This window comes from Oncorhynchus masou, unplaced genomic scaffold (genome assembly GCF_036934945.1).
Source record: "Oncorhynchus masou masou isolate Uvic2021 unplaced genomic scaffold, UVic_Omas_1.1 unplaced_scaffold_733, whole genome shotgun sequence".
NCBI lineage: Eukaryota > Metazoa > Chordata > Actinopteri > Salmoniformes > Salmonidae > Oncorhynchus > Oncorhynchus masou.
In genome coordinates this window covers 85,047-111,745 of record NW_027013784.1, presented here as the reverse complement: position 1 = coordinate 111,745, position 26,699 = coordinate 85,047, and the positions used below count along the sequence as shown (strand labels likewise).

At 48.1% G+C, this 26,699-nt stretch overlaps 1 protein-coding gene across 16 annotated transcripts in view; it reads right to left on the bottom strand.

The window, feature by feature from the left end:
* Positions 1 to 26,699, bottom strand: part of LOC135537257 (neuronal cell adhesion molecule-like) — a 134,771-nt gene that overhangs the window by 49,735 nt on the left and 58,337 nt on the right. For 10 of the 16 annotated variants that reach the window (XM_064963441.1, XM_064963442.1, XM_064963449.1 and 7 more), the window contains exons 3-5: positions 3,547 to 3,742; positions 3,018 to 3,035; positions 2,014 to 2,119 (exon numbers count right to left, since the gene is read on the bottom strand). In XM_064963441.1, the coding sequence (XP_064819513.1) occupies positions 2,014 to 2,119; positions 3,018 to 3,035; positions 3,547 to 3,640 (218 nt within the window). In that variant the 5' untranslated portion in view covers positions 3,641 to 3,742. The remainder of the gene's footprint in view (positions 1 to 2,013; positions 2,120 to 3,017; positions 3,036 to 3,546; positions 3,743 to 26,699) is intronic. The other 6 variants (XM_064963443.1, XM_064963457.1, XM_064963453.1 and 3 more) reach the window with 1 other exon arrangement.

The window sequence follows — 26,699 nt, the reverse complement described above, 5'->3', positions numbered from 1 at the left end:
ATCTAATGGTTTAGAAACCTCCTATTGAGAGTCAGTACTGTAGGTGATGTATCTAATGGTTTAGAAACCTCCTATTGAGAGTCAGTACTGTAGGTGGTGTATCTAATGGTTTAGAAACCTCCTCTTGAGAGTCAGTACTGTAGGTGGTGTATCTAATGGTTTAGAAACCTCCTCTTGAGAGTCAGTACTGTAGGTGGTGTATCTAATGGTTTAGAAACCTCCTCTTGAGAGTCAATACTGTAGGTGGTGTATCTAATGGTTTAGAAACCTCTTTTTGACAGTCCGTACTGTAGGTGGTGTATCTAATGGTTAAGAAACCTCCTCTTGAGAGTCAGTACTGTAGGTGGTGTATCTAATGGTTAAGAAACCTCCTCTTGAGGGTCAGTACTGTAGGTGGTGTATCTAATGGTTTAGAAACCTCTTTTTGACAGTCCGTACTGTAGGTGGTGTATCTAATGGTTAAGAAACCTCCTCTTGAGAGTCAGTACTGTAGGTGGTGTATCTAATGGTTAAGAAACCTCCTCTTGAGGGTCAGTACTGTAGGTGGTGTATCTAATGGTTAAGAAACCTCCTCTTGAGAGTCAATACTGTAGGTGGTGAATCTAATGGTTTAGAAACCTCTTGTTGACAGTCAGTACTGTAGGTGGTGTATCTAATGGTTTAGAAACCTCTTGTTGAGAGTCAGCACTGTAGGTGGTGTATCTAATGGTTTAGAAACCTCCTCTTGAGCGTCAGTACTGTAGGTGGTGTATCTAATGGTTTAGAAACCTCCTATTGAGAGTCAGTACTGTAGGTGGTGTATCTAATGGTTTAGAAACCTCCTCTTGAGAGTCAGTACTGTATGTGGTGTATCTAATGGTTTAGAAACCTCCTATTGAGAGTCAGTACTGTAGGTGGTGTATCTAATGGTTTAGAAACCTCCTCTTGAGAGTCAGTACTGTAGGTGGCGTATCTAATGGTTAAGAAACCTCCTCTTGAGAGTCAGTACTGTAGGTGGTGTATCTAATGGTTTAGAAACCTCTCGTTGACAGTCAGTACTGTAGGTGGTGTATCTAATGGTTTAGAAACCTCTTGTTGACAGTCAGTACTGTAGGTGGTGTATCTAATGGTTTAGAAACCACCTCTTGTTGAGAGTCAGTACTGTAGGTGGTGTATCTAATGGTTTAGAAACCTCTTGTTGAGAGTCAGTACTGTAGGTGGTGTATCTAATGGTTTAGAAACCTCTTGTTGACAGTCAGTACTGTAGGTGGTGTATCTAATGGTTTAGAAACCACCTCTTGTTGAGAGTCAGTACTGTAGGTGGTGTATCTAATGGTTTAGAAACCTCTTGTTGAGAGTCAGTACTGTAGGTGGTGTATCTAATGGTTTAGAAACCACCTCTTGTTGAGAGTCAGTACTGTAGGTGGTGTATCTAATGGTTTAGAAACCTCTTGTTGACAGTCAGTACTGTAGGTGGTGTATCTAATGGTTTAGAAACCTCTTGTTGACAGTCAGTACTGTAGGTGGTTTATCTAATGGTTTAGAAACCTCTTGTTGAGAGTCAGCACTGTAGGTGGTGTATCTAATGGTTTAGAAACCTCTTGTTGACAGTCAGTACTGTAGGTGGTGTATCTAATGGTTTAGAAACCTATTGAGAGTCAGTACTGTAGGTGGTGTATCTAATGGTTTAGAAACCTCTTGTTGACAGTCAGTACTGTAGGTGGTGTATCTAATGGTTTAGAAACCACCTCTTGTTGAGAGTCAGTACTGTAGTTGGTGTATATAATGGTGTTTCTGTAACCTTAAAGGGTTCTTCAAAGGGTTCTCCTATGGGAACAGCCAAATAACCCTTTTTGATTCAAGATACCACCTTCTTTTTCTAAGAGTGTAGAGACTCTCAAGAGGGAGGTTCTACTTAAATCTAGGCAGTTAGGTGCAGTCAGGTGTTACAGTCAAACGTTACTAAAGCGACGGACAATGGGTCTCTATGGTAATGGTCTCCATGGGGATTTATTCACACAGCATTCCACTCACCTGGGATGCGGCTTCCCTTTGGCCTCACAGTAGATGAGGATGTTCTCCCGAGGGTCGATGATGAAATCCTTAGGAGATTGGTGGGTTATAGTGGGAGGCTGTGGTACTGGAGGAGAGGGGTAAGAGGGGTGTTAAACAGAGGCAAACACAAGCACTCACAAACACACACACACATATGCACACACACACACTCACTCACATGCACCCAGTGAGAGATAGACACACACACACACACACACACACACACACACACACACACACACTGAGAGAGACACACACATGCACCCAGTGAGAGAGAGAGACACACACACACCCAGTAAGAGAGACACACACACTCACAAACACACACACACACACACACATATATGCACACACACGCTCACTCAGAGAGAGAAGCAGACGCAACACGTTAGCAACACGTTATCAAAACGTCAGCAACACGTTAGCAACACGTCAGCAACACGTTAGCAACACGTTATCAAAACGTCAGCAACACGTTAGCAACACGTCAGCAACACATTAGCAACACGTTAGCAAAACGTCAGCAACACGTTAGCAACACGTCAGCAACACGTTAGCAACACATTAGCAACACGTTAGCAACACGTCAGCAACACGTTAGCCAGCATTAGATCAAATGGAAGGAAAAGTAAAGAGCATGCACTCAGCAGGATAAGATGCAGCAGACACTTCCTGTATTGCTCAACCACAACACATTGTCTAGTGGACCACTAGACAACTAGACAACATGCTACATGTACATCATCACTTCATCTTATTATTCCTATAGACCATCATTGTATTCCCATTCAATGAAATGGTTCAAACGTCAATAACAAACATGAAATCACAAACCTCAATAAACAGCTTGTTTGTAAACACAGGGGCCAAAATAGCTACATGCAAATTTAAGCGACGTCACTCCAATCCACACAACAGTAAGATCTCCACGCTCCATCACTCCACAGCACATCTCACAGCAGAGTCCTGGACCCATCACTTACATCCTTCCAGAACCTTAGCTTTTTGTCCCCCATGAACGGTCATAAAAACGTTGAGGAAGGTGAGGAAAGCTAAGTATTAGTCAACAGGCAGATAAAGATAATGTGGGTAATGGTTGAGTCCCAAATGACAGCCTATTCCCTATATACTGTAGTGCACTACTTTTGACCAGGCTGCATAGGGCTCTGGTCAGAAGTAGTGCACTATAAAGGGAATAGGGTGCCATTTGGGATGCTAACGACGTGGCAAGACAATACTAGAAGATTCCTCTCCACTGTGGTTGAACTAAATCATCATGTGAGATCTGTCCCAACATGCATATCATGTCACCATGCAGTGTTGTTGAGATGCAAGTCACTGGAAGGAAGCTACTGTATCTATGGTTCACTGACTGGATGCTTTCAAACCCTCTACATACTAACTTGTAACCTGTAATGTCATGAAATCTGAAAACATATAACTCCAGTAACTAAATAATACAGTACCCATTCAATACTGTGATCTAAAGTTACCATATCCTACTGGACTTACGGTCAAGAGGCACTTCTAAGGCTGTGGTCATGCGACCAAGGAATATCACCAGCAAAGCACCGCTGCTTAGCACCCATTTCCACTTCCTGTCCATGGTCCGGCGTGTCACGTTAAAAGTCTTCCCCCCTGGTCAGAGCTCTCCACAATCAGGACTATGTGGGGGTCAAGCAGGGTATCCACCACACCAGTCAGTCAGCTGAGAGAGAGAGAGAGAGAGAGAGAAGTACAGTTTAGTTCATTAGGATCTCCATTAGATACTGCCCATGCAGCAGTGCAGTAAGACCTACTTAAGAAATGACAGTAATTCCCTCTCTCTCTCTCTCTCTCTCTCTCTCTCTCTCTCCCTCCCTCTTTCTCTCTCTCTCTCTCTCTCTCTCTCTCTCTCTCTCTCTCCCTCTCTCCCTCTCTCCCCCTCTCCCTCTCCCTCTCCCTCTCCCTCTCCCTCTCCCTCCCTCTCCCTCCCTCTGGATGACCCTGCTGGTCATCTATGAACATTTGAACATCTTGAACATCTAGGTATTGGTATGGGAGTGTTATAATGTTACACCCCCCCCCCCCCCCTCCAGCATAATAACCTGAAGCCCCGTTCTCCCAGGTGGGGGGGTCCATGCCAGCTGCCCAGCATAGGGCACCCTGTCATCAGCACCTGGCTCTGAGGAGCATTTCCCGGAGACGAGGCCTACCCCAAACTATACATTAACATTACATATTGTATTATGTCTCTGCTGTCAATCAGTTAAGCCTGTACTCCATTTAAATACTATTCATGGCCATGGCCATACACACACACACACACACAGGTTAAAGGTTACAGGATTACAGGGTAGAGGTTAAAGGTTAAAGGTTACAGGTTACAGGGTTACAGGATTACAGGGTAGAGGTTAAATGTTACAGGGTTACAGGATTACAGGGTAGTGGTTAAAGGTTACAGGGTTACAGGATTACAGGGTAGAGGTTAAAGGTTACAGGGTTACAGGCCTCTGCTCTGTTGGATAGAAAACCATCTCACTGAATTACTATTGTAGACACACACTCAACATTCACAAATAAGCAAATCTCACTGGCTGGGGATAACTGTACACACACACACACACACACACATACATGCACACGCACACACAGATTGGAGCATTCAGCATTCAGTCACAGTGAAACCCATCTCTGCACACACACTCCCAGTATTTGTAAAACAGACAACAGTAGCTGTGACAGTGGGAAAAAGAACAGCTTTTATACAGGATGTCATATCGCACATAGAGATGCACATAGGAATGACATATTTGGTGTGATAAATAACAGCATACTGGAATGTTCAGAGGTATGCCACCATTGTGATTTTGAGCAAATATACAATACTTCATACCATACCAATAAAACCCATTTAAATGAAAAAACATATCATTCATACTAGTCAGATGTCAACTTCTGGAACAAATGACACCCAGCACACCCACAGTGCCATGGCAACTGATGGTGTGTGTGCATTGTATGCATTGCCCCCTCAGGAGGGGAGAACTTGAAATGTCTCAAGGCAGAAAGAAAAACAACAACAAACTCACTGCCAAAGAATGAGCCTGCCAATCAAATGCCTAGAGATGGAAAAGCCTGCCAATCAAATGTCTAGAGATGGAAAAGCCTGCCAATCAAACTCTCGGAGATGGAAGAGCCTGCCAATCAAACGCCAGAGATAGAAGAGCCTGCCAATCAAACTCTCGGAGATGGAAGAGCCTGCCAATCAAACGCCAGAGATAGAAGAGTCTGCCAATCAAACGCATGGAGATAGAAGAGCCTGCCAATCAAACTCTCGGAGATGGAAGAGCCTGCCAATCAAACGCCAGAGATAGAAGAGCCTGCCAATCAAACGCTGGAGATGGAAGAGCCTGCCAATCAAACGCTGGAGATGGAAGAGCCTGCCAATCAAACGCTGGAGATGGAAGAGCCTGCCAATCAAACGCTGGAGATGGAAGAGCCTGCCATTCAAACGCATGGTGATGGAAGAGCCTGCCATTCAAACGCATGGTGATGGAAGAGCCTGCCAATCAAACGCCCGGAGATGGAAGAGCCTGCCAATCAAATGCTGGAGATGGAAGAGCCTGCCAATCAAACGCATGGTGATGGAAGAGTCTGCCAATCAAACGCTGGAGATGGAAGAGCCTGCCAATCAAACGCTGGAAATGGAAGAGCCTGCCAATCAAACGCTGGAGATGGAAGAGCCTGCCAATCAAATGCTGGAGATGGAAGAGCCTGCCAATCAAACGCCCGAAGATGCAAAATTGTACTGTTGCCAAGCTGCTATACTCAGTTATCTGAAAGGACTCTTGACATATTTTTTGCATGCATCCCAAATGGCACCCTATTCCCTACATAGTGCACTATTTTGACCAGAGGGCACAGGGGTCCATGCTAGGCAGTAAGGTACAATTTGACAACCACAGAGGGCTAGAGAGGGTAGGAGGGGGGGGGGGTCAATTTGTCAAGGTGTTAAAACTCACGGACAGCTGTTGAAGAAGGGGAACACGGCTCCCTATTTCTGTGGTGGGTTAATCTGTGGTGGCTGTATCTGTGGTGGGTTAATGTAGTGTTGCTGTATCTGTGGTGGGTTAATGTAGTGTTGCTGTATCTGTGGTGGGTTAATGTAGTGTTGTTGTATCTGTGGTGGGTTAATGTAGTGTTGCTGTATCTGTGGTGGGTTAATGTAGTGTTGCTGTATCTGTGGTGGGTTAATGTAGTGTTGCTGTATCTGTGGTGGTTAATGTAGTATTGCTGTATCTGTGGTGGGTTAATGTAGTGTTGCTGTATCAGTGGTGGTTAATGTAGTGTTGCTGTATCTGTGGTGGTTAATGTAGTGTTGCTGTATCTGTGGTGGGTTAATGTAGTGTTGTTGTATCTGTGGTGGGTTAATGTAGTGTTGCTGTATCAGTGGTGGTTAATGTAGTGTTGTTGTATCTGTGGTGGTTAATGTAGTGTTGTTGTATCTGTGGTGGGTTAATGTAGTGTTGCTGTATCTGTGGTGGGTTAATGTAGTGTTGCTGTATCTGTGGTGGTTAATGTAGTGTTGCTGTATCTGTGGTGGGTTCAGTCGGTAGAGCATGGCGCTTGCAACGCCAAGCGTCGTGGGTTCGATTCCCGCTGGGGCCACCCATATGTAAAAGTAGTGGCCCCAGCCGACTTGTAAGTCGCTTTGGACAAAAGCGTCTGCTAAATGGGATATATATATTTTAGGGTTGTATAGAGGAGGGGAAGGGGTCCGGCTGTCGTCTGTTCACCTCTCTCTCTCTCTCTCTCTCTCTCTCTCTCTCTCTCTCTCTCTCTCTCTCTCTCTCTCTCTCTCTCTCTCTCTCTCTCTCTCTCTCTCTCTCTCTCTCTCTCTCTCTCTCTCTCTCTCTCTCTCTCTCTCTCTCTCTCTCTCTCTCTCTCTCTCTCTCTCTCTCTCTCTCTCTCTCTCTCTCTCTCTCTCTCTCTCTCTCTCTCTCTCTCTCTCTCTCTCTCTCTCTCTCTCTCTCTGACCCATGTCACATCTCCAGGGAGGTTGAGAATTAACAGCCCCCAGTCAGTAACACAACAGAACCCAGTCTCCGCACTGGCAAAAGGACTTGACTTGAATGTCAGGATTTCCATATTTCACAATCTGGGATGAATGAATGAATGCCACAGAGGGAAATATAAAAGCCTTAACAGCTGGGATGTTTGAAATGATCGTCTGTTGTTAAGACTGTTTTATCTCTTCACTGTAATTCATGTCTCCAGCACAATGTTTAATCAATCAGGGAAAGCTAACAAGATTATTCACATCAGATAATGTTTTGGGGTTCATGTCTATCATAGTAAATGACCTAAGTAATGCCTTTGTTGACCTAATATTAGTGTACTTTGAAAGTACAAAGTGTGTCCTTCAAACATGTTCAGTGAGTAAAAGCAGTTCAGGGGGCGATTGAGGTGAGGGTTGATGGCTGGGAGGCAGGTCATCTCTCTCTGACTCCTCCCTCTCTTTCTCCCTGGCCTGAGCTGTGTTCCAATACTCATACTAACTGCACTAACTGTACTATTTGTGACGTAAATTGAGTATGTAGTATGCTTATTGGTCATAATATGGATATAGTTAGTATGCTAAAAGTTCCTGGATGTCGTGCTACATTCGCCAAAATTTGAAGTATACACGCATGGAACACTATTTCGGTGCTTTTAGGGCCCATAATGCAATTCTTCAGAAAATGGGCGTAGCTTCACAACATTTTTAGATTCGAATAAAATGGCGGAAAATATGCAGTCCGACAAGACTGGATACAAATTCCTTGCTTTAACTAATTATGACAAATGCTAAGAACACGTTGAGCCATGTAATAAAAAAGTCATGACTTTTCAAATAAGTTACATGTTATGTTGGCTGACAATTTGTTTTGCTTCGCTAGCCTTAAGAACCGAATAGCATATCATTACAACATTTGCTTGAATGTACCGGTATGTTACTAATACATCAAACCTGCCAGTAAATTAACTATCTGCTATCTAACTAACTACCCAACATTTATTGACTTGATTATTTATGTCATTCTTAACTTAGTTAACTGGTATAGTCGTTGTTCGTTCTCAACGGACATTGATATTGAAATCGCAAGATGTATAGCTAGTCATTTGTTATGCTAACAAGCTATCAAGAAGTTGCATAGCAACAGCATCAACTTCCGGTAGACAGGCAAAGCACTAGTACACTCAACTAAAAGGATGCCGTTTGTTTACAGTATACTAAAATTAACTAATAGTATATGATGTCGTACGTAGTGTACAGAATGTTAGTATGGGTATTGGAACACAGCTCTGGTCTTTGCCTTTCTCCCTCTGACTGACTCAAAGGTCAGATGCCTGCCGGCTCCTCTCTCTCTCTATCTCAGATGTAGGCCACCATACTGTCTGGGCCTAGGGGTACTGGCTAACCTACGTAGACTACTCCTAATGACAACTAACTGAAGATACATCACTATATACTCCTAGTGGAAACTAACTGAATATACATCACTATCTACTCCTAATGACAACTAACTGAAGATACATCACTATCTACTCCTAATGGAAACTAACTGAATATACATCACTATCTACTCCTAATGACAACTAACTGAAGATACATCACTATCTACTCCTAATGGAAACTAACTGAATATACATCACTATCTACTCCTAATGACAACTACCTGAAGATACATCACTGTCTACTCCTAATGACAACTAACTGAAGATACATCACTATATACTCCTAATGGAAACTAACTGAATATACATCACTATCTACTCCTAATGACAACTACCTGAAGATACATCACTATCTACTCCTAATGGAAACTAACTGAATATACATCACTATCTACTCCTAATGACAACTTTTTTTTTACAATTGTTGTATTTAACCTTTATTTAACTAGGCATGTCAGTTATGAACAAATTCTTATTTACATTGACGGCCCACCCCGGCCAAACTCTAACCCGGACGATGCTGGGCCAATTGTGCGCCGCCCTATTGCACTCCCAATCACAGCTGGATGTGACACAGCCTGGAATCGAGCCAGGATCTGCAGTAACGCCTCTAGCACTGAGATGCAGTGCCTTAGACCGCCTTAGACCGTGTGAATAAATAGTGAATGAATAGTGGACCACTTGGACACCATATTAAAAAAAGGCTTTTAGTTCAGTCTCCACTCTGGCCAACTCAGTAGGTCCTGAGTGCTAAAATAAAACTATTCACAGACAATAAACAAACACAATTACTTATTTATTGTTAATATGACAAGTGTGTGTTTTTATGCTAACGTTCATTGTCTTCCAGCCCATTCTGTATGGTGAGCACTATGCAGCCGGATTGAGACAGTGGCTGTCACGGCGATAAGAACACTGCTTGTGTGTTGGTCTGTATGGGAGCTTTACAGACTCTATGATGTGTCCATATGGATGTATGGAGGCCCCTTCTCATACTCCCCCGGGTCTCCCACTCTGTTTGTTTAGGCCTCCATTCACATGCTAATGCCCTGCCCACTGCAGCAGGGTCCACAGAGACTGGTCTGACACACACAGAGAGGAGAGTCACACTGGTGTCACAAGGTGGAAGGTCTATTGATTGTTCTCATGTGTGAGTGTCAGCCGCACACACATGCATGAGGAGGTGCGGACGTATGCAGACACACAGTCACACTAAATGCCCATACACACACACACACACACACACACACACACACACACACACACACACACACACACACACACACACACACACACACACACACACACACACACACACACACACACACACACACACACAGACACACACACACATGCATACACACACATGACACGATGCCAAGCACGTGTACCAACAGTGAGACTCTGACTTCAGTTCTCATTCAATTTGACCCATAGTATATCATATTGGTCAGGGAGAGTTTGAACGCTAAGAACTGTCTTTGATGGGAAATGTAGTCAATTTTCTGCCCAGTGACACTGTGGGTAAGTGAGACCTCAGGGTCAAGAGCTGGGGAGTGAGCCGGAGTGCCACTTCCAAAATCACTACGCCGTGTCCATGGCAACGCTCTCTGGTCTATGAGTTCCTACTCTGTTACCAAGTGAACCTCCTCGATTGAACAGTAGCCAAGGAGAGGAGACACAAAGAGACACTAACACAGCCATCTTTATGACAACTCTGAGAGGGAATTCAGTCTAAATGCAGCTCTCCAACACTCTGCTTTCAGTGAGACAGCTGGAGTTGGTTTAGACACGGAAGCAGCACCACTTGACTGAGTCAAAGAAGGCCGTGCACGCTCGTCTGATTCTGAGGAGAGCTGCACTAGCTACTTTAGGCTACAGTGCGGCAGGGTAGCCTAGTGGTTAGAGCGTTGGACTAATAACCGGAAGGTTGCAAGTTCAAACCCCCGAGCTGACAAGGTACAAATCTGTCATTCTGCCCCTGAACAGGAAGTTAACCCACTGTTCCTAGGCCGTCATTGAAAATAATTTGTTCTTAACTGACTTGCCTAGTTAAATAAAGGTAAAATAAAAATGTGTCGCTCCTTCAGGACTAGTGTTTTGCCAGTTGCTGTATAAAGATAAGGGGTAACATGTCTTAAGTAATCCACTGGGAAACACACAGCGATCACTGGCATATAAAGATAAGGGGTAACATGTCTTAAGTAATCCACTGGGAAACACACAGCGATCACTGGCATATAAAGTTAAGGGGTAACATGTCTTAAGTAATCCACTGGGAAACACACAGTGATCACTGGCATATAAAGATAAGGGGTAACATGTCTTAAGTAATCCACTGGGAAACACACAGCGATCACTGGCGTATAAAGTTAAGGGGTAACATGTCTTAAGTAATCCACTGGGAAACACACAGCGATCACTGGTGTATAAAGTTAAGGGGTAACATGTCTTAAGTAATCCACTGGGAAACACACAGCGATCACTGGCGTATAAAGTTAAGGGGTAACATGTCTTAAGTAATCCACGGGGAAACACACAGCGATCACTGGCATATAAAGTTAAGGGGTAACATGTCTTAAGTAATCCACTGGGAAACACACAGCGATCACTGGCATATAAAGTTAAGGGGTAACATGTCTTAAGTAATCCACTGGGAAACACACAGCGATCACTGGCATATAAAGTTAAGGGGTAACATGTCTTAAGTAATCCACTGGGAAACACACAGCGATCACTGGCATATAAAGTTAAGGGGTAACATGTCTTAAGTAATCCACTGGGAAACACACAGCGATCACTGGCATATAAAGTTAAGGGGTAACATGTCTTAAGTAATCCACTGGGAAACACACAGCGATCACTGGTATATAAAGATAAGGGGTAACATGTCTTAAGTAATCCACTGGGAAACACACAGCGATCACTGGCATATAAAGTTAAGGGGTAACATGTCTTAAGTAATCCACTGGGAAACACACAGCGATCACTGGCGTATAAAGTTAAGGGGTAACATGTCTTAAGTAATCCACTGGGAAACACACAGCAATCACTGGTATATAAAGATAAGGGGTAACATGTCTTAAGTAATCCACTGGGAAACACACAGCGATCACTGGCGTATAAAGTTAAGGGGTAACATGTCTTAAGTAATCCACTGGGAAACACACAGCGATCACTGGCGTATAAAGTTAAGGGGTAACATGTCTTAAGTAATCCACTGGGAAACACACAGCGATCACTGGCGTATAAAGATAAGGGGTAACATGTCTTAAGTAATCCACTGGGAAACACACAGCGATCACTGGCATATAAAGATAAGGGGTAACATGTCTTAAGTAATCCACTGGGAAACACACAGCGATCACTGGTATATAAAGTTAAGGGGTAACATGTCTTAAGTAATCCACTGGGAAACACACAGCGATCACTGGTATATAAAGATAAGGGGTAACATGTCTTAAGTAATCCACTGGGAAACACACAGCGATCACTGGTATATAAAGATAAGGGGTAACATGTCTTAAGTAATCCACTGGGAAACACACAGCGATCACTGGTATATAAAGATAAGGGGTAACATGTCTTAAGTAATCCACGGGGAAACACACAGCGATCACTGGTATATAAAGATAAGGGGTAACATGTCTTAAGTAATCCACGGGGAAACACACAGCGATCACTGGTATATAAAGATAAGGGGTAACATGTCTTAAGTAATCCACTGGGAAACACACAGCGATCACTGGCGTATAAAGTTAAGGGGTAACATGTCTTAAGTAATCCACTGGGAAACACACAGCGATCACTGGTATATAAAGGTAAGGGGTAACATGTCTTAAGTAATCCACTGGGAAACACACAGCGATCACTGGCGTATAAAGATAAGGGGTAACATGTCTTAAGTAATCCACTGGGAAACACACAGCGATCACTGGCGTATAAAGTTAAGGGGTAACATGTCTTAAGTAATCCACTGGGAAACACACAGCGATCACTGGTATATAAAGATAAGGGGTAACATGTCTTAAGTAATCCACTGGGAAACACACAGCGATCACTGGCATATAAAGTTAAGGGGTAACATGTCTTAAGTAATCCACTGGGAAACACACAGCGATCACTGGCGTATAAAGTTAAGGGGTAACATGTCTTAAGTAATCCACTGGGAAACACACAGCGATCACTGGCGTATAAAGTTAAGGGGTAACATGTCTTAAGTAATCCACTGGGAAACACACAGCGATCACTGGCGTATAAAGTTAAGGGGTAACATGTCTTAAGTAATCCACTGGGAAACACACAGCGATCACTGGCATATAAAGTTAAGGGGTAACATGTCTTAAGTAATCCACTGGGAAACACACAGCGATCACTGGCGTATAAAGATAAGGGGTAACATGTCTTAAGTAATCCACTGGGAAACACACAGCGATCACTGGCATATAAAGTTAAGGGGTAACATGTCTTAAGTAATCCACTGGGAAACACACAGCGATCACTGGCATATAAAGTTAAGGGGTAACATGTCTTAAGTAATCCACTGGGAAACACACAGCGATCACTGGTATATAAAGATAAGGGGTAACATGTCTTAAGTAATCCACTGGGAAACACACAGCGATCACTGGTATATAAAGTTAAGGGGTAACATGTCTTAAGTAATCCACTGGGAAACACACAGCGATCACTGGTATATAAAGATAAGGGGTAACATGTCTTAAGTAATCCACTGGGAAACACACAGCGATCACTGGCATATAAAGTTAAGGGGTAACATGTCTTAAGTAATCCACTGGGAAACACACAGCGATCACTGGCGTATAAAGTTAAGGGGTAACATGTCTTAAGTAATCCACTGGGAAACACACAGCGATCACTGGCGTATAAAGTTAAGGGGTAACATGTCTTAAGTAATCCACTGGGAAACACACAGCGATCACTGGCATATAAAGTTAAGGGGTAACATGTCTTAAGTAATCCACTGGGAAACACACAGCGATCACTGGCGTATAAAGATAAGGGGTAACATGTCTTAAGTAATCCACTGGGAAACACACAGCGATCACTGGCATATAAAGTTAAGGGGTAACATGTCTTAAGTAATCCACTGGGAAACACACAGCGATCACTGGCATATAAAGTTAAGGGGTAACATGTCTTAAGTAATCCACTGGGAAACACACAGCGATCACTGGTATATAAAGATAAGGGGTAACATGTCTTAAGTAATCCACTGGGAAACACAAAGCGATCACTGGTATATAAAGTTAAGGGGTAACATGTCTTAAGTAATCCACTGGGAAACACACAGCGATCACTGGTATATAAAGATAAGGGGTAACATGTCTTAAGTAATCCACTGGGAAACACACAGCGATCACTGGCATATAAAGTTAAGGGGTAACATGTCTTAAGTAATCCACTGGGAAACACACAGCGATCACTGGCGTATAAAGTTAAGGGTAACATGTCTTAAGTAATCCACTGGGAAACACACAGCGATCACTGGCGTATAAAGTTAAGGGGTAACATGTCTTAAGTAATCCACTGGGAAACACACAGCGATCACTGGCATATAAAGTTAAGGGGTAACATGTCTTAAGTAATCCACTGGGAAACACACAGCGATCACTGGCGTATAAAGATAAGGGGTAACATGTCTTAAGTAATCCACTGGGAAACACACAGCGATCACTGGCATATAAAGTTAAGGGGTAACATGTCTTAAGTAATCCACTGGGAAACACACAGCGATCACTGGCATATAAAGATAAGGGGTAACATGTCTTAAGTAATCCACTGGGAAACACACAGCGATCACTGGCATATAAAGATAAGGGGTAACATGTCTTAAGTAATCCACTGGGAAACACACAGCGATCACTGGTATATAAAGATAAGGGGTAACATGTCTTAAGTAATCCACTGGGAAACACACAGCGATCACTGGTATATAAAGATAAGGGGTAACATGTCTTAAGTAATCCACTGGGAAACACACAGCGATCACTGGTATATAAAGATAAGGGGTAACATGTCTTAAGTAATCCACTGGGAAACACACAGCGATCACTGGCATATAAAGATAAGTATTATTTACAGACACTCATTTGTTCTGCAGACAATAGAAACTTAACTCCTGCAGATGTAAACACCTTCCATTGATTTACTAACTCCTGCAGATGTAAACACCTTCCATTGATTTACTAACTCCTGCAGATGTAAACACCTTCCATTGATTTACTAACTCCTGCAGATGTAAACACCTTCCATTGACTTACTAACTCCTGCAGATGTAAACACCTTCCATTGATTTACTAACTCCTGCAGATGTAAACACCTTCCATTGATTTACTAACTCATGCAGATGTAAACACCTTCCATTGATTTACTAACTCCTGCAGATGTAAACACCTTCCATTGATTTACTAACTCCTGCAGATGTAAACACCTTCCATTGACTTAGTAACTCCTGCAGATGTAAGGATGTAACATATTATAGACTTTCCTCTGGACGTACAAGGTGAGACATGCTGCTTTTACTGATCGGGTCTCTCAAGGTACTGTATGTTGATTCAATGTGTATCCACACAAAAAAACCATGGCAACAAATGACACCAACACACACAGACTACACCAACACCTCTTGTTAGGAAACCAAGCCTCACAGTCTCCTTGTTGAACTAGGCCTCTGACCGGATTGTGATCATAGCGTGGCTTTGTGCCCCAGTTCAAATCAATGACCTCAGCCCTTTCACTCACACACAGCCTGCCTATTGATGGCTGGATGGGGTCAGACATTCTAGAAGCATCCACACAATCCTCTTTCTCTACGGGGCTCTGTCTCTGTTCTGTGGGGCTTTGGGATAATGCTGATGGTCAGCACACGGCCACACGGGCCTCCCCACAGACCTGTTGTGAAACCATGTTGTTGACGTGCTGGTTCCACTGAAACTGCAAGGGTGGAGGGATGGAGAGGGTGGAGGGATGGAGGGGTGGAGGGATGGAGGGATGGAGAGGGTGGAGGGGTGGAGGGGGTAGAGGGGTGGAGGGATGGAGGGGTGGAGAGGGTGGAGCGGTGGAGGGGTGGAGAGGGTGGAAGGATGGAGGGGTAGAGAGATTGAGGGGTAGAGGGATGGGGAGGGATGGAGGGGTGGAGAGGGTGGAGGGGTGGAGGGATGGAGGGATGGAGGGGTGGAGAGGGTGGAGGGATGGAGAGGGTGGAGGGATGGAGGGGTGGAGAGGATGGAGGGTTGGAGAGGTGGAGAGGTGGAGAGGGTGGAGTGGTGGAGAGGGTAGTGGGATGGGGAGGGTGGAAGGAGGGATAGAGGGGTGGAGAGGGTGGAGAGGGTAGAGAGGGTGGAGTGATGGAGAGGGTGGAGTGATGGAGGGGTAGAGAGGGTGGAGGGGTGGAGAGGGTGGAGAGGATGGAGGGGTGGAGAGGATGGAGGGGTGGAGAGGGTGGAGAGGTGGAGGGGTGGAGGGGGTGGAGGGAGGGAGGGGTGGAGGGGTGGAGGGGTGGAGAGGGTAGTGGGATGGGGAGGGTGGAAGGAGGGATAGAGGGGTGGAGAGGGTGAAGGGATGGAGGGGTGGAGAGGGTAGTGGGATGGGGAGGGTGGAGGGGTGGAGAGATGAATAGATGGAGGTGTGGAGGGATGGAGGGGTGGAGGGGTAGAGGGGTGGGGAGGGTGGAGGGAAGGAGGGTGGAGGGGTAGAGGGATGGGGAGGGTGAACGGAAGGAGGGGTGGAGGGGTAGAGGGATGGGGTGGGTGGAGGGGTAGGGAGGGTGGAGGGAAGGAGGGGTAGGGATGGGGAGGGTGGAGGGTGGAGAGGTAGAGGGATGGGGAGGGTGGAGGGAAGGAGGGGTAGGGATGGGGAGGGTGGAGGGAAGGAGGGGTGGAGGGGTAGGGATGGGGTGGGTGAAGGGAAAGAGGAGTGGAGGGGTAGGGATGGGGAGGGTGAAGGGAAGGAGGGGTGGAGGGGTAGGGACGGGGAGGGTGGAGGGAAGGAGGGGTGGAGGGGTAGGGATGGGGAGGGTGGAGGGAAGGATGACCACAGATGGGGTCCAAAATTTGCTAGCAGATTCTAGCACTAAAAACAAAAACACCAAGCCAAACCTGAGATATCGTAGTAGTGGCCATTTGAAATACTGCTGCTGTAAATCACTAGACAGTTAGGGATTAAACAACCAATCAAACGCAAACTAAACAGATATTTCCTTGTGAAACCATTTTGCTGAGGGAGTTACAACTCACCTCAACACCTGCACATTGGTTCCTCCCCACCTAGTCAGGACATTGGTTCCTCCCCACCTAGTCAGTACATTGGTTCCTCCCCACCCAGTCAGTACATTGGTTCCTCCCCACCCAGTCAGTACATTGGTTCCTCCCCACCTAGTCAGTACATTGGTTCCTCCCCACCTAGTCAGTACATTGGTTCCTCCCCACCTAGTCAGTACATTGGTTCCTCCCCACCTAGTCAGTACATTGGTTCCTCCCCACCCAGTCAGGACATTGGTTCCTCCACACCCAGTCAGTACATTAGTTCCTCCCCACCTAGTCAGTACATTGGTTCCTCCCCACCCAGTCAGGACATTGGTTCCTCCACACCCAGTCAGTACATTGGTTCCTCCCCACCCAGTCAGGACATTGGTTCCTCCACACCCAGTCAGTACATTGGTTCCTCCCCACCCAGTCAGGACATTGGTTCCTCCCCACCCAGTCAGGACATTGGTTCCTCCCCACCCAGTCAGTACATTGGTTCCTCCCCACCTAGTCAGTACATTGGTTCCTCCACACCCAGTCAGTACATTTGTTCCTCCCCACCCAGTCAGTACATTGGTTCCTCCCCACCCAGTCAGGACATTGGTTCCTCCCCACCTAGTCAGGACATTGGTTCCTCCCCACCTAGTCAGTACATTGGTTCCTCCCCACCCAGTCAGTACATTGGTTCCTCCCCACCCAGTCAGTACATTGGTTCCTCCCCACCTAGTCAGTACATTGGTTCCTCCCCACCTAGTCAGTACATTGGTTCCTCCCCACCTAGTCAGTACATTGGTTCCTCCCCACCTAGTCAGTACATTGGTTCCTCCCCACCCAGTCAGGACATTGGTTCCTCCACACCCAGTCAGTACATTAGTTCCTCCCCACCTAGTCAGTACATTGGTTCCTCCCCACCCAGTCAGGACATTGGTTCCTCCACACCCAGTCAGTACATTGGTTCCTCCCCACCCAGTCAGGACATTGGTTCCTCCACACCCAGTCAGTACATTGGTTCCTCCCCACCCAGTCAGGACATTGGTTCCTCCCCACCCAGTCAGGACATTGGTTCCTCCCCACCCAGTCAGTACATTGGTTCCTCCCCACCTAGTCAGTACATTGGTTCCTCCACACCTAGTCAGTACATTAGTTCCTCCCCACCCAGTCAGTACATTGGTTCCTCCCCACCCAGTCAGGACATTGGTTCCTCCCCACCTAGTCAGTACATTAGTTCCTCCCCACCTAGTCAGTACATTGGTTCCTCCCCACCTAGTCAGTACATTGGTTCCTCCCCACCTAGTCAGGATATTGGGTCCTCCCCACCTAGTCAGTACATTAGTTCCTCCCCACCTAGTCAGTACATTGGTTCCTCCCCACCTAGTCAGTACATTGGTTCCTCCCCACCTAGTCAGTACATTAGTTCCTCCCCACCTAGTCAGTACATTGGTTCCTCCCCACCTAGTCAGTACATTGGTTCCTCCCCACCCAGTCAGTACATTGGTTCCTCCCCACCCAGTCAGTACATTGGTTCCTCCCCACCCAGTCAGTACATTGGTTCCTCCCCACCCAGTCAGTACATTGGTTCCTCCCCACCCAGTCAGTACATTGGTTCCTCCCCACCCAGTCAGTACATTAGTTCCTCCCCACCTAGTCAGTACATTGGTTCCTCCCCACCTAGTCAGTACATTGGTTCCTCCCCACCCAGTCAGTACATTGGTTCCTCCCCACCCAGTCAGTACTTTGGATCCTCCCCACCTAGTCAGTACATTAGTTCCTCCCCACCTAGTCAGTACATTGGTTCCTCCCCACCCAGTCAGTACATTGGTTCCTCCCCACCCAGTCAGTACATTGGTTCCTCCCCACCTAGTCAGTACATTGGTTCCTCCCCACCCAGTCAGTACATTGGTTCCTCCCCACCCAGTCAGTACATTGGTTCCTCCCCACCCAGTCAGTACATTAGTTCCTCCCCACCCAGTCAGTACATTGGTTCCTCCCCACCTAGTCAGTACATTGGTTCCTCCCCACCTAGTCAGTACATTGGTTCCTCCCCACCCAGTCAGGACATTGGGTCCTCCCCACCTAGTCAGTACATTGGTTCCTCCCCACCTAGTCAGTACATTAGTTCCTCCCCACCCAGTCAGTACATTGGTTCCTCCCCACCCAGTCAGGACATTGGTTCCTCCCCACCTAGTCAGGACATTGGGTCCTCCCCACCCAGTCAGTACATTGGTTCCTCCCCACCTAGTCAGTACATTAGTTCCTCCCCACCTAGTCAGTACATTGGTTCCTCCCCACCTAGTCAGTACATTGGTTCCTCCCCACCTAGTCAGTACATTAGTTCCTCCCCACCCAGTCAGTACATTGGTTCCTCCCCACCCAGTCAGTACATTGGTTCCTCCCCACCTAGTCAGTACATTGGTTCCTCCCCACCTAGACAGTACATTAGTTCCTCCCCACCCAGTCAGTACATTGGGTCCTCCCCACCTAGTCAGTACATTAGTTCCTCCCCACCTAGTCAGTACATTAGTTCCTCCCCACCCAGTCAGTACATTAGTTCCTCCCCACCCAGTCAGTACATTAGTTCCTCCCCACCCAGTCAGTACATTAGTTCCTCCCCACCCAGTCAGTACATTGGTTCCTCCCCACATAGTCAGGACATTCGTTCCTCCCCACCTAGTCAGTACATTGGTTCCTCCCCACCTAGTCAGTACATTGGTTCCTCCCCACCTAGTCAGTACATTGGTTCCTCCCCACCTAGTCAGTACATTGGTTCCTCCCCACCCAGTCAGTACATTGGTTCCTCCCCACCCAGTCAGTACATTAGTTCCTCCCCACCCAGTCAGTACATTAGTTCCTCCCCACCCAGTCAGTACATTAGTTCCTCCCCACCCAGTCAGTACATTGGATCCTCCCCACATAGTCAGGACATTCGTTCCTCCCCACCTAGTCAGTACATTGGTTCCTCCCCACCTAGTCAGTACATTGGTTCCTCCCCACCTAGTCAGTACATTGGTTCCTCCCCACCTAGTCAGTACATTGGTTCCTCCCCACCCAGTCAGGACATTGGTTCCTCCCCACCCAGTCAGTACATTGGTTCCTCCCCACCCAGTCAGTACATTGGTTCCTCCCCACCAAGTCAGTACATTGGTTCCTCCCCACCCAGTCAGTACATTGGTTCCTCCCCACCCAGTCAGTACATTGGTTCCTCCCCACCTAGTCAGTACATTGGTTCCTCCCCACCCAGTCAGTACATTAGTTCCTCCCCACCCAGTCAGTACATTAGTTCCTCCCCACCCAGTCAGTACATTAGTTCCTCCCCACCCAGTCAGTACATTGGTTCCTCCCCACATAGTCAGGACATTCGTTCCTCCCCACCTAGTCAGTACATTGGTTCCTCCCCACCTAGTCAGTACATTGGTTCCTCCCCACCTAGTCAGTACATTGGTTCCTCCCCACCTAGTCAGTACATTGGTTCCTCCCCACCCAGTCAGGACATTGGTTCCTCCCCATCCAGTCAGTACATTGGTTCCTCCCCACCCAGTCAGTACATTGGTTCCTCCCCACCTAGTCAGTACATTGGTTCCTCCCCACCCAGTCAGTACATTGGTTCCTCCCCACCCAGTCAGTACATTGGTTCCTCCCCACCTAGTCAGTACATTGGTTCCTCCCCACCCAGTCAGTACATTGGTTCCTCCCCACCCAGTCAGTACATTGGTTCCTCCCCACCCAGTCAGTACATTGGTTCCTCCCCACCCAGTCAGTACATTGGTTCCTCCCCACCCAGTCAGTATATTAGTTCCTCCCCACCTAGTCAGTACATTGGTTCCTCCCCACCTAGTCAGTACATTGGTTCCTCCCCACCCAGTCAGTACATTGGTTCCACCCCACCCAGTCAGTACATTGGTTCCTCCCCACCTAGTCAGTACATTAGTTCCTCCCCACCTAGTCAGGACATTAGTTCCTCCACACCTAGTCAGTACATTGGTTCCTCCCCACCCAGTTAGGACATTAGTTCCTCCCCACCTAGTCAGTACATTGGTTCCTCCCCACCTAGTCAGTACATTGGTTCCTCCACACCCAGTCAGTACATTAGTTCCTCCCCACCTAGTCAGTACATTGGTTCCTCCCCACCTAGTCAGGACATTAGGTCCTCCCCACCTAGTCAGGACATTAGTTCCTCCACACCTAGTCAGTACATTGGTTCCTCCCCACCCAGTCAGTACATTGGTTCCTCCCCACCTAGTCAGTACATTGGTTCCTCCACACCCAGTCAGTACATTGGTTCCTCCCCACCCAGTCAGTACATTGGTTCCTCCCCACCCAGTTAGTACATTAGTTCCTCCCCACCTAGTCAGTACATTGGTTCCTCCACACCCAGTCAGTACATTAGTTCCTCCCCACCCAGTCAGGACATTGGTTCCTCCCCACCCAGTCAGTACATTGGTTCCTCCCCACCCAGTCAGTACATTAGGTCCTCCCCACCTAGTCAATACATTGGTTCCTCCCCACCTAGTCAGTACATTAGTTCCTCCCCACCCAGTCAGTACATTAGTTCCTCCCCACCTAGTCAGTACATTGGTTCCTCCCCACCCAGTCAGGACATTGGTTCCTCCCCACCTAGTCAGGACATTGGGTCCTCCCCACCTAGTCAGTACATTAGTTCCTCCCCACCTAGTCAGTACATTGGTTCCTCCCCACCTAGTCAGTACATTGGTTCCTCCCCACCTAGTCAGTACATTAGTTCCTCCCCACCCAGTCAGTACATTGGTTCCTCCCCACCCAGTCAGTACATTGGTTCCTCCCCACCTAGTCAGTACATTGGTTCCTCCCCACCTAGACAGTACATTAGTTCCTCCCCACCCAGTCAGTACATTGGGTCCTCCCCACCTAGTCAGTACATTAGTTCCTCCCCACCTAGTCAGTACATTAGTTCCTCCCCACCCAGTCAGTACATTAGTTCCTCCCCACCTAGTCAGTACATTAGTTCCTCCCCACCTAGTCAGTACATTGGTTCCTCCCCACCTAGTCAGTACATTGGTTCCTCCCCACCCAGTCAGGACATTGGTTCCTCCCCACCCAGTCAGTACATTGGGTCCTCCCCACCTAGTCAGTACATTAGTTCCTCCCCACCCAGTCAGTACATTAGTTCCTCCCCACCTAGTCAGTACATTAGTTCCTCCCCACCTAGTCAGTACATTGGTTCCTCCCCACCTAGTCAGTACATTGGTTCCTCCCCACCCAGTCAGGACATTGGTTCCTCCCCACCTAGTCAGTACATTGGTTCCTCCCCACCTAGTCAGTACATTGGTTCCTCCCCACCTAGTCAGTACATTGGTTCCTCCCCACCCAGTCAGGACATTGGTTCCTCCCCACCCAGTCAGTACATTGGTTCCTCCCCACCCAGTCAGTACATTGGTTCCTCCCCACCCAGTCAGTACATTAGTTCCTCCCCACCTAGTCAGTACATTGGTTCCTCCCCACCTAGTCAGCACATTGGTTCCTCCCCACCCAGTCAGTACATTGGTTCCTCCCCACCCAGTCAGTACATTGGTTCCTCCCCACCTAGTCAGTACATTAGTTCCTCCCCACCTAGTCAGTACATTGGTTCCTCCCCACCCAGTCAGTACATTGGTTCCTCCCCACCCAGTCAGTACATTGGTTCCTCCCCACCTAGTCAGTACATTGGTTCCTCCCCACCCAGTCAGTACATTGGTTCCTCCCCACCCAGTCAGTACATTGGTTCCTCCCCACCTAGTCAGTACATTGGTTCCTCCCCTCCCAGTCAGTACATTGGTTCCTCCCCACCCAGTCAGTACATTGGTTCCTCCCCACCCAGTCAGTATATTAATTCCTCCCCACCTAGTCAGTACATTGGTTCCTCCCCACCCAGTAAGTACATTGGTTCCACCCCACCCAGTCAGTACATTGGTTCCTCCCCACCTAGTCAGTACATTAGTTCCTCCCCACCTAGTCAGGACATTAGTTCCTCCACACCTAGTCAGTACATTGGTTCCTCCCCACCCAGTTAGGACATTAGTTCCTCCCCACCTAGTCAGTACATTGGTTCCTCCCCACCTAGTCAGTACATTGGTTCCTCCACACCCAGTCAGTACATTAGTTCCTCCCCACCTAGTCAGTACATTGGTTCCTCCCCACCTAGTCAGGACATTAGGTCCTCCCCACCTAGTCAGGACATTAGTTCCTCCACACCTAGTCAGTACATTGGTTCCTCCCCACCCAGTTAGTACATTAGTTCCTCCCCACCTAGTCAGTACATTGGTTCCTCCCCACCTAGTCAGTACATTGGTTCCTCCACACCCAGTCAGTACATTAGTTCCTCCCCACCCAGTCAGGACATTGGTTCCTCCACACCCAGTCAGTACATTGGTTCCTCCCCACCCAGTCAGTACATTAGGTCCTCCCCACCTAGTCAATACATTGGTTCCTCCCCACCTAGTCAATACATTGGTTCCTCCCCACCTAGTCAATACATTGGTTCCTCCCCACCTAGTCAGGACATTGGTTCCTCCACACCCAGTCAGGACATTGGTTCCTCCCCACCCAGTCAGGACATTGGTTCCTCCCCACCTAGTCAGTACATTGGTTCCTCCACACCCAGTCAGGACATTGGTTCCTCCCCACCCAGTCAGGACATTGGTTCCTCCCCACCCAGTCAGGACATTAGTTCCTCCCCACCCAGTCAGTACATTGGTTCCTCCCCACCTAGTCAGTACATTGGTTCCTCCACACCCAGTCAGGACATTGGTTCCTCCCCACCCAGTCAGGACATTGGTTCCTCCCCACCCAGTCAGGACATTGGTTCCTCCCCACCCAGTCAGGACATTATTTCCTCCCCACCCAGTCAGGACATTGGTTCCTCCCCACCCAGTCAGGACATTGGTTCCTCCCCACCCAGTCAGTACATTGGTTCCTCCCCACCCAGTCAGGACATTGGTTCCTCCCCACCCAGTCAGGACATTGGTTCCTCCCCACCCAGTCAGGACATTGGTTCCTCCCCACCCAGTCAGGACATTGGTTCCTCCCCACCCAGTCAGGACATTGGTTCCTCCCCACCCAGTCAGGACATTGGTTCCTCCCCACCCAGTCAGGACATTGGTTCCTCCCCACCCAGTCAGGACATTGGTTCCTCCCCACCCAGTCAGTACATTGGTTCCTCCCCACCCAGTCAGGACATTGGTTCCTCCCCACCTAGTCAGTACATTGGTTCCTCCCCACCCAGTCAGTACATTGGTTCCTCCCCACCCAGTCAGTACATTGGTTCCTCCACACCCAGTCAGGACATTGGTTCCTCCCCACCCAGTCAGTACATTGGTTCCTCCCCACCCAGTCAGGACATTCGTTCCTCCCCACCTAGTCAGTACATTAGTTCCTCCCCACCCAGTCAGGACATTGGTTCCTCCCCACCTAGTCAGTACATTGGTTCCTCCCCACCTAGTCAGTACATTAGTTCCTCCCCACCCAGTCAGGACATTGGTTCCTCCCCACCCAGTCAGGACATTGGTTCCTCCCCACCCAGTCAGTACATTGGTTCCTCCCCACCCAGTCAGGACATTGGTTCCTCCCCACCCAGTCAGGACATTGGTTCCTCCCCACCCAGTCAGGACATTGGTTCCTCCCCACCCAGTCAGGACATTGGTTCCTCCCCACCCAGTCAGTACATTGGTTCCTCCCCACCCAGTCAGGACATTGGTTCCTCCCCACCCAGTCAGGACATTGGTTCCTCCCCACCCAGTCAGTACATTGGTTCCTCCCCACCCAGTCAGGACATTGGTTCCTCCCCACCCAGTCAGGACATTGGTTCCTCCCCACCCAGTCAGGACATTGGTTCCTCCCCACCCAGTCAGTACATTGGTTCCTCCCCACCCAGTCAGGACATTGGTTCCTCCCCACCTAGTCAGTACATTGGTTCCTCCCCACCCAGTCAGTACATTGGTTCCTCCACACCCAGTCAGGACATTGGTTCCTCCCCACCCAGTCAGGACATTCGTTCCTCCCCACCTAGTCAGTACATTGGTTCCTCCCCACCCAGTCAGTACATTGGTTCCTCCACACCCAGTCAGGACATTGGTTCCTCCCCACCCAGTCAGTACATTGGTTCCTCCCCACCCAGTCAGGACATTCGTTCCTCCCCACCTAGTCAGTACATTAGTTCCTCCCCACCTAGTCAGTACATTGGTTCCTCCCCACCTAGTCAGGACAATGGTTCCTCCCCACCTAGTCAGTACATTGGTTCCTCCCCACCTAGTCAGGACATTGGTTCCTCCCCACCTAGTCAGGACATTGGTTCCTCCCCACCCAGTCAGTACATTAGTTCCTCCCCACCTAGTCAGTACATTGGTTCCTCCCCACCCAGTCAGTACATTGGTTCCTCCACACCCAGTCAGGACATTGGTTCCTCCCCACCCAGTCAGTACATTGGTTCCTCCCCACCCAGTCAGGACATTCGTTCCTCCCCACCTAGTCAGTACATTAGTTCCTCCCCACCTAGTCAGTACATTGGTTCCTCCCCACCTAGTCAGGACATTGGTTCCTCCCCACCCAGTCAGTACATTGGTTCCTCCCCACCAAGTCAGGACATTCGTTCCTCCCCACCTAGTCAGTACATTAGTTCCTCCCCACCTAGTCAGTACATTGGTTCCTCCCCACCCAGTCAGGACATTGGTTCCTCCCCACCTAGTCAGTACATTAGTTCCTCCCCACCTAGTCAGTACATTGGTTCCTCCCCACCTAGTCAGTACATTGGTTCCTCCCCACCTAGTCAGGACATTGGTTCCTCCCCACCCAGTCAGTACATTAGTTCCTCCCCACCTAGTCAGTACATTGGTTCCTCCCCACCCAGTCAGTACATTGGTTCCTCCCCACCCAGTCAGGACATTGGTTCCTCCCCACCTAGTCAGTACATTGGTTCCTCCCCACCCAGTCAGTACATTGGTTCCTCCCCACCCAGTCAGTACATTGGTTCCTCCACACCCAGTCAGGACATTGGTTCCTCCCCACCCAGTCAGGACATTCGTTCCTCCCCACCTAGTCAGTACATTGGTTCCTCCCCACCCAGTCAGTACATTGGTTCCTCCACACCCAGTCAGGACATTGGTTCCTCCCCACCCAGTCAGTACATTGGTTCCTCCCCACCCAGTCAGGACATTCGTTCCTCCCCACCTAGTCAGTACATTAGTTCCTCCCCACCTAGTCAGTACATTGGTTCCTCCCCACCTAGTCAGGACATTGGTTCCTCCCCACCTAGTCAGTACATTGGTTCCTCCCCACCTAGTCAGGACATTGGTTCCTCCCCACCTAGTCAGGACATTGGTTCCTCCCCACCTAGTCAGTACATTAGTTCCTCCCCACCTAGTCAGTACATTGGTTCCTCCCCACCCAGTCAGTACATTGGTTCCTCCACACCCAGTCAGGACATTGGTTCCTCCCCACCCAGTCAGTACATTGGTTCCTCCCCACCCAGTCAGGACATTCGTTCCTCCCCACCTAGTCAGTACATTAGTTCCTCCCCACCTAGTCAGTACATTGGTTCCTCCCCACCTAGTCAGGACATTGGTTCCTCCCCACCCAGTCAGTACATTGGTTCCTCCCCACCCAGTCAGGACATTCGTTCCTCCCCACCTAGTCAGTACATTCGTTCCTCCCCACCTAGTCAGTACATTAGTTCCTCCCCACCTAGTCAGTACATTGGTTCCTCCCCACCTAGTCAGTACATTGGTTCCTCCCCACCTAGTCAGGACATTGGTTCCTCCCACCCAGTCAGTACATTAGTTCCTCCCCACCTAGTCAGTACATTGGTTCCTCCCCACCCAGTCAGTACATTGGTTCCTCCACACCCAGTCAGGACATTGGTTCCTCCCCACCCAGTCAGTACATTGGTTCCTCCCCACCCAGTCAGGACATTCG